This window comes from Cynocephalus volans, chromosome 6, assembly GCF_027409185.1.
Source record: "Cynocephalus volans isolate mCynVol1 chromosome 6, mCynVol1.pri, whole genome shotgun sequence".
NCBI lineage: Eukaryota > Metazoa > Chordata > Mammalia > Dermoptera > Cynocephalidae > Cynocephalus > Cynocephalus volans.
The window spans coordinates 136,860,489-136,869,017 of NC_084465.1; the positions used below are offsets into that span (position 1 = coordinate 136,860,489).

At 45.5% G+C, this 8,529-nt stretch overlaps 1 protein-coding gene across 1 annotated transcript; it reads left to right on the top strand.

The window, feature by feature from the left end:
• Positions 1-341: 341 nt before the first annotated feature.
• On the top strand, positions 342-8,129 carry VIM (vimentin). Its single transcript, XM_063098799.1, has 9 exons — positions 342-1,707; positions 2,331-2,391; positions 4,388-4,483; positions 4,570-4,731; positions 5,175-5,300; positions 5,678-5,898; positions 6,359-6,402; positions 6,847-6,932; positions 7,772-8,129. The coding sequence occupies exons 1-9, from the start codon at positions 1,145-1,147 to the stop codon at positions 7,811-7,813; spliced, it is 1,401 nt and encodes a 466-aa protein (XP_062954869.1). The 5' UTR covers positions 342-1,144; the 3' UTR covers positions 7,814-8,129.
• The last annotated feature ends 400 nt before the right edge of the window (positions 8,130-8,529 follow it).

Consider the following 8,529-nt stretch of genomic DNA (forward strand, 5'->3'; position numbering starts at 1 on the left):
GAAGTTTCTGCTAATGAGAAGTCCGCGCATTGGAGCAAAGCCAGGCTTTGGCGAGTTCTTGAGAACTTAGGGGCGCTCTTGTCTCCCCAGGGCCGGACCGCACACATCAAAGCGGCAGCCCGGCTCTAAGTTGCTAAGACTTAGAACAACCAGTGCGCGTGAGGCCCGCGGAGACAGGTCAATCTCGTCTAACGGTTTCCCCTGAACCGCTAGGAACCCTCAGCCTTGGCGGGGTTGCAGGACACAGTGAGTCACCGCCAGTGACTCAGCGACCCCACCCCTCTCCCTCGGGCTTTCCTTGACCGCCTCCTGGAAGCTGCAGCCGTCCGATGCTGGACTGAGCCTGTTAGGTCCCTGATCAGGACCCCCCACCCCACCGCAGACCCGCCGACGAAAAGAGGCGCGGGCCAGAGCCGCCCAGCTTGGGAAGCGGAAGGCGCACGGGGCTGCGCGGGGCCTGAGCCGTGCGCCCCGGGCTGAGCGCGCCCCCACCCCGCGCTCCAATCTCAGGCGCCCTTTGTTTCTTTCCCCGCGCCTTCCGATCTGCGAGATCCTTTACTCCCCCTCTTCCCGCTCCTTTGCGGGCGGGTCTCCCCTCCCACCGTCTCCAAGTCGTCCGCAGCCCTGTGGCCGCGCGCCACTCCCACCCGCGCCTCCTCCTACGCCCCTTTGGCTCCGAGCCCGGGACCTTTCTGGTCCCGTCCCCGGAGGGACCCCCCCAGGACTAAGCGACTCCGCCCTTTCCAGCACCTAGAGGTGAGCAGAGCTCGGGCCATCATCAGGAAAGCCCCCGAAAGTCTCGGCCCAGCTCCAGAAGTAACGGGACCGTGCGGCCGAGGAGGAAGGCCCCAGGGCGCCCCCGCCCCAACCTCCCGCCCACCCTCCCCGCTTTTCGCCGGGTCCCTATTGGCTGGCGCGCCCCGCGGCCGGAATGGCAGTGGGAGGGGACCCTCTTTGCTAACTGGGGTATAAAAACAGCGCCCTCGGCAGGGTCCCGTCCTCTGCCACTCTCGCTCCGGGGTCCCCGCGCCAGAGACGCAGCAGCGCTCCCACCGCCCACACCCACCGCGCCCTTGCTCGCCTCTCCTCCCCGAGCCAGTCCGAGCCGCCGCAGTCGCCAAGCCCACCGCCACCCTCCGCAGCCATGTCGTCCAGGTCCGTGTCCTCGTCCTCCTACCGCAGGATGTTCGGTGGCCCGACCACCGCGAGTCGGCCGAGCTCCAGCCGGAGCTACGTGACCACGGCCACCCGCACCTACAGCCTGGGCAGCGCGCTGCGTCCCAGCACCAGCCGCAGCCTCTACGCCTCGTCCCCGGGCGGCGGGTATGTCACCCGCTCCTCGGCCGTGCGCCTGCGGAGCAGCGTGCCCGGCTTGAGGCTGACGCAGGACTCGGTGGACTTCTCGCTGGCCGACGCCATCAACACCGAGTTCAAGAACACCCGCACCAACGAGAAGGTGGAGCTGCAGGAGCTGAATGACCGCTTCGCCAACTACATCGACAAGGTGCGCTTCCTGGAGCAGCAGAACAAGATCCTGCTGGCCGAGCTCGAGCAGCTCAAGGGCCAGGGCAAGTCGCGCCTGGGGGACCTCTACGAAGAGGAGATGCGGGAGCTGCGCCGGCAGGTGGACCAGCTCACCAACGACAAGGCCCGCGTCGAGGTGGAGCGCGACAACCTGGCCGAGGACATCATGCGGCTCCGGGAGAAGTAAGGCGACGCCCCGAGACTCGCGGGACCCCGAGAGGGAGGGAGAGAGGAACGGGGCCCCCTTGAGGGGCTGCCACGCCCTTGGGGATGTGGCCCGGGCGGCGGCTGCAGCGGCGCAGCACCGCCCCGAACCCAGACCTTGCAGTTAGCATTTCTCCTCTGCCTGCACGCTCGTTGCCCAAGAACGCTGCTTCAAGTTACAGATTACTTTAAACGACTTTTATCTGTAGTTGAAGGCCCTTGCACACGATGAGAGCGATTCCCCCAAACTTTTAGAAAGTTTCCTGGCCTCTTCTGGCGGGCTGCCAGTCACCAGGAGGAGGAGGGGGGAGGGGATAGCGGTGGAGGAAGCGAGACAAAGGGACAGCAAAGGCTCCTCGGGGGCGGAGGGGCGGGGTCCTCCCTGCAGGTCTGTGCGGCGACCGTGATTGTCTTTCTACGCTGTGCCCGAGGTCCCGCTAAAACCTGCCGAGGGCAGCGGTTTTAAAGCAGCCGTCGCTGGCCGCCCGCGGAGGTGGCGCAGCGGCTCTCGTCTCGAGGCGCGGCGACGTGGAGATTGGGTGTGGCCGCCCCGCCCCCGGCGGTTTCCCAGTTCCCTTTTGCCTAATGTGCAACGATTTCAGGTTGCAGGAGGAGATGCTTCAGCGAGAGGAAGCCGAGAGCACCCTGCAGTCTTTCAGACAGGTTTGTAGACTCTTCCCACTCGCAGCCGCCGGACCCCACCCAACCAACCCAAGAGCAATTCTAAAAGTTACTTAACCCGAGTCTAAAAAATGCAAAACTTCACGTCTGTGCATAAAGCCCCCTAGTGGCGGAAAGACCACGGATTGGAGCTTCTCTGGATAAAACCCCCTGAATGATTTATGCCGTTTCTAGGGCATAAAGAAAGTCTTTTAACTTTTTACTTTGTTTCAAGATTTTTTTTTTCTATTTTGTTTTTGCAACACATTGACGTTATGATTTCGAGTAGTTACAGACTGATTTAGATTGTGCTTTGCCAAAGCCAAGTTGGCTTTTACAAGGCCACAAAAAGCGCAGTTACGCCCGGTAGTTTAAAATGGAAACCCTGTTGTAGGATAAGAAACTTAGTTTAACTGGAATTAAGCCAGCAAGTTTCTTTTCTTCTCTGCCAGTTCTATTGTGGTATTAAAGTTAGATGGAAGTATCACTATGCACAACAATTTTGTGATCTAATAAGTGTGAAAAGAAGCCATCTGTCCCCTCGGCTGAAGGGTATTAATGGTTTCTGTGAGCTTCACTATGGAATGTAGATACAGACATTCCGGCTAGTGCGGTGGCTCTGGACAGAAATAATAGGAGTCTTTGTGTTCCCAGAGAAGCTTTGCAACAGGCTACATTCTTATTGAATATGTAATGATGTAAGCAGGATTCTAATTGGACACAAGTATTTGCTAACATCCGTTATCTAATATCTGGCCCATACTTGTGAAGTTTGTGGCGTGAAATGTTCTTAAAGCCACAGGCATACCTCACAGTTTGAAAGGCTTTTCTTTATTGGGTTCTTGTATTCTTTAGCACTTTCTCCATAAATAATAAATAAAGCTAAGGCTAAAGAATGGAATATTTTCCCCAAGTCTGATCTTTTTATCACCCCCTCATTCACTTCTCCATGAAGGCAATAGACAGTTGAAGACTTTAAGGCTGTAAACTGGACCCCAAATATACTTGCTTACAAGATAAGAGGTATAAACATCCTCATGACAATCCCTTATATGGAAATAAAATCTTAGTTGCAAGATTACACATTCTGATTTGGAATGTAGTACTTTACAAATGGTGGAAACATAGAAGAAGAGCTAGATCAGCAAGAATTCTACATACAGTTTCATTATTTGCAAGCCAGCGTTTTGACCAGTCATTCTGAAAACAGCTAAGTAACTGAATCCACACAGTGGCAGGTGAAAAGAATGGACACACCCTTACAGGGTCAGTCAGGGGGGCGTTGCAGGAGAAAAATACAGCTGAGAAAGCAAGGCAAATAGAAGTCAGAGTTACATTGCTTTTCCTTATTTGCCTGACCTGCAGCTTTGGCAGTGCATATCCTGAATTGGAGTATTGAATTGCTACTTGATAAAAATCTTACCTTGTAATCTAGCTGCCAGATGACTATATACTTGTTTTGGATCCTAAACATAAGTTTCAGGCGATTTGAGTAGAGGAAGAAAAAAAAATCTAAAACTTTCAAAGCATAAGTTTCTGTTCTACATATACACATGTATACATGAAGTTGTGAAATTTAGTCAACCCCTATGGTTACGTTATTCCATGAAATTACAAAACAAAACTTAAAAATGCTGTGGCATTGATTTTCTAGATTTAAAAAGTAATAAAAAGAAAACTTCACTGGTAAAATGTGGATTCAGTAATGATCGAGTGCAGTTTACCATGTTGGTGTACATTTATTTATTTTTAAAGTGTCTATTTGCCCTCTTGAGCACAACACAGTGGATCACAATCGAAACTTATTAATGAAGAGAAGAAAGCATAGTATATTAGAGCACTAAGTCTAATTTTAAACTTATTCAAAAGTCGTAGATTTTGTCAACACCTTTCTATAAGTAAGGAGACTAGGTTTATACGGTTAATTGAAAAGGAATAAATGAGAGAAACCATAAACTTTCACATCCTCCATGTCCTATCTTTTTTCTTCTCAAAATAGGATGTCGACAATGCGTCTTTGGCACGCCTTGACCTTGAGCGTAAAGTGGAATCCTTACAAGAAGAGATTGCCTTCTTGAAGAAACTGCATGATGAGGTAAGTGGAGTGACTTTTAGGGAAGGAGTGAGGGTGAAGCTCTCCCGCTCCTGGCATGGTTGATCTTCCCTCTGTTCTTTCTTCAGGAAATCCAGGAGCTACAGGCCCAGATTCAGGAACAGCATGTCCAAATCGATGTGGACGTTTCCAAGCCTGACCTCACGGCTGCCCTGCGTGACGTCCGTCAGCAGTATGAAAGTGTAGCTGCCAAGAACCTTCAGGAGGCAGAAGAATGGTACAAGTCCAAGGTATGCAACAAGTCATTGTGGCTGGAATGAAAGACAAGTGTCGTGTTCTAAAATCACCGTACCTGTCTGTGATTCCTAAATATGCTTCAGCTCCAGTTGAAAGCTGGCTTTACCTCTTAGTCCATATTTTGTGTATTGTTACAGTTTCCACCCCATTCACATGACCTCAAAAAGCAAGACTCCCTTTCCACTGACTGCCTTTCACCCTACTTCCAAGTAAAACCCAATGCCATGCCCTTGACCTCCACCACTTTTAAACCAGTGTGGTAGAGTCAATTCCATTTGAAAATATCAGTGTCAGCATTTGCTGCTCTTTCTCTGCCTTTCAAAACAGAAATTTAGACATTATAGAAGACATTGACTCCAAATTATGATTTCTTTTCCTAAGAGAGTGAAAAGACTTGAGTGTGGGTAATCTACGTCTCTGACTTCTTCCTGAACAGTTTGCTGACCTCTCTGAGGCTGCTAATCGGAACAATGATGCCCTGCGCCAGGCGAAGCAGGAGTCAAATGAGTACCGGAGACAGGTGCAGTCCCTCACCTGTGAAGTGGATGCGCTTAAAGGAACTGTGAGTACCACACTGCAGTAAAAGGGAGAAAATTATGGGCTCAGACCCATTCAATTGGCCAAGATAATGGTGATCCCTAACAATATTTTAAGTACAGAAAATTTATATCTTAATCTAAAGAAAATGAGTTACCAAGACAGACTCAAAAGAGCACTTGATGGAGATCCTGAAGGTTTTGGCTTACATAGATCATTGCTTCTAATAAGAAGGACTTAATACCTGTCTTCTCCACCTAAAATTAGAGCGATCACCATTTGCCACTAACAGAAGTTACTGTAAATGATCTGTAAATGGTTCTAGGAATACCTGGGTTTTTGTTTTTTATTTATTATTTATTTTTTGGAAGTAACATTGGAAGCTTTTCTTACCTCCTGCAGAACGAGTCCCTGGAACGCCAGATGCGTGAAATGGAAGAGAACTTTGCTGTTGAAGCTGCTAACTACCAAGACACTATTGGCCGCCTGCAGGATGAGATTCAGAACATGAAGGAAGAAATGGCTCGTCACCTTCGTGAATACCAAGACCTGCTCAATGTTAAGATGGCTCTTGACATTGAGATTGCCACCTACAGGAAGCTGCTGGAAGGCGAGGAGAGCAGGTACAGAACACAGACTTGTATGTGCAAATTCATAGCTGTCATTTCTAGGTACTATGCCACTCGCTTTACGTGCATTATCTCATTTAATCTTTAGAACAGTTCTTCAACGAAGCTACTTTCTGGTTTTTATAGATGAGGAACGTTAGGTTCAGAGATAGTAACTTGCCCTAGTCCATCAGAAGCAGAGCTGGGATTTGAACCCACAACTCTGTCAAAGCCTACACTTTCCCACTCTGCAGTGCCTCCAGTTCATGCCCCTGTAGAAAAAAAAAAATGCTTGTAGTAAAATATTTTAAATGTATTAATGAAGCCAGTCATAGGTAAATCCTTCTAAAGCAAACCCCTAACTTATGAATTACAAGAGTAAATTTTCTTATTTGATGAAAACAAGGTGTATAAATGTGTTTCTCGTTGATGTTATTTTCCAACAATTGTACTGTTTGTCTTTATCTTTTTATAGGATTTCTCTGCCTCTTCCAAACTTTTCCTCCCTGAACCTGAGGGGTAAGCATTTTATTTTCCTTTATGAAAAATTCTAAAAGCTTGTAATCATTCAATTATGGTAAAGCACTCATTCTTTTATGATACCTGAAAAATGCCATAGAAGTGAAATTTCTTCAAAATATCCATAATTTTCAAACCCAAGTATTCTTTTGCATTCTGTGCTTCAAATTAAATGTAAACTCCGTTTTACTTCTTCCTGATGGCATATGCACTGATGTAGTCTTGTCCTGATGCTAACATGGTGTTAGGGTCTGAGTTTTCAAACAGATAATACTCTTCAGAATTATTTGCGGAGTAGCACACTAAACAATTGCAGGGGAAAAAAACACATAATTGTTGGAGTGGAATGGTTACTTTTTAAAAAAAAATTAATATTTACTCATTTTTAGTTTGTTTATTTATTTATTTGTTTATTTATTTATTTACTTACTTACTTAAATTTAGAAACTAATCTGGATTCGCTCCCTCTGGTCGACACCCACTCAAAAAGGACACTTCTGATTAAGACCGTTGAGACCAGAGATGGACAGGTTGGTATCTTTTAAATGAAAAATGGAGTAATCTCGGATATCCCTTTAAATCAGTAAGTCTGTATCTTAGATACAGCTAGATAATTTCAGTTTTACTCATGCCTACTAAAAAAGGATAGGCCACTTCTTCTAGCACTACATACAGCCAACTAATTATTTGGCTCCTAGACATGAAGGTAAATTAGTAATGTCATTCCTGCACACCGAACTTAGTGATTTGCTATAGTACTTAATTTGAAATGGGAGTAACATTGCCTTAAGCTACTGACTAGACTAGCTTCATTAGGCTACCTCGCTAGACCACCTCAGTATCAGCAATGTCTTGATCCTGGACATATGGCCTTCTTCTACCTCTATGCCTGAGTTGTAGACACCTAAGCCCTCATAGTGCAAGGATGTGCCATGCAATCAGTTCATTTCTTGTTACCTCTCTATGCCAGGAAAGAAATGATTGGAATTTATTGTAATCATCATGAAATTTTCCCTTCCACATAAATTTACACTGTACTTGACAAACATCTTAATATGTCTTGGTTGCTTTTATTAAATTTGCTGCATAGGAATATCATAGCATCTTCATAAACCGGGTTTTCAAAAAGTTTTCTCTTTGTAAGTTTCAACATTCCATTGGATACTTATTTTGCCTGTAGGTAAAGAGCAACTTGCATATGTATCTGTCCATTCTAGTTATAACTCTTGCCATGTAGAACCAACATGACCTTCCACTGGCACAATAAATGCTATATGTTTAGCAGGATTTTTCTTGGCTATTATTTATGGGATAATTTAATCTTTAGCATGTAGTATTATATTTTATTTGAATTTTATTTTTTTATCAGGTTATCAACGAAACATCTCAGCATCATGATGACCTTGAGTGAAAACTGCACACTCAGTGCAGCAATATATTACCAGCAAGAATAAAAAAGAAATCCGTATCTTAAAGAAACAGCTTTCAAGTGCCTTTCTGCAGTTTTTCAGGAGCGCAAGATAGATTTGGAATAGGAATAAGCTCTAGTTCTTAACAACCAACACTCCTTAAAGATTTAGAAAAAAGTTTACAACATAATCTAGTTTACGAAGAAGTCTTGTGCTAGAATACTTTTTAAAAAGTATTTTTGAATACCATTAAAACTGCTTTTTTCCAGCAAATATCTGACCAACTTGTTTCTGCTTCAATAAATCTTTGGAAAAACTCTTGGTGTGTTATTTATTTGGTAATATCTGAACAATTCTCTCTTTGGTCCTATTGGTTAATCTGCAACTAAAATCATGTTTGGGTTAACTTGATAAATTCAATTTATTTATGCTTGAGATATAGTTTAATTTGGTCATTTTGGATAGAACTCACTTCTTTTTAATTAAGTTTTTTTTGTTTGGTTGGTTGGTTGGTTTTTTGGTGGCTTGCTGGTACGGGGATCTGAACTCTTGACTTTGGTGTCATAACACAACGCTCTAATCAACTGAGCTAACCAAGCCCCAAGTTTGTTTGTTTTTTTAATTTACAAATACATGCTGTATGATGAAACTATAGGTCTTTTCATAAAATTCGTTCAGCTGGGTCCATGTCCATGTGTGATTTCAATTCTACCAAGCA

Bases quoted from the DNA above. Each gene is read 5' to 3' on its own strand.
- VIM (XM_063098799.1), top strand. From the start codon at position 1,145: ATGTCGTCCAGGTCCGTGTCCTCGTCCTCCTACCGCAGGATGTTCGGT. The intron at 2,392-4,387 runs GTTTGTAGACTC...TTCTCAAAATAG, and splicing joins CCCTGCAGTCTTTCAGACAG to GATGTCGACAATGCGTCTTT. The intron at 6,403-6,846 runs GTAAGCATTTTA...ACTTAAATTTAG, and splicing joins TTCCTCCCTGAACCTGAGGG to AAACTAATCTGGATTCGCTC.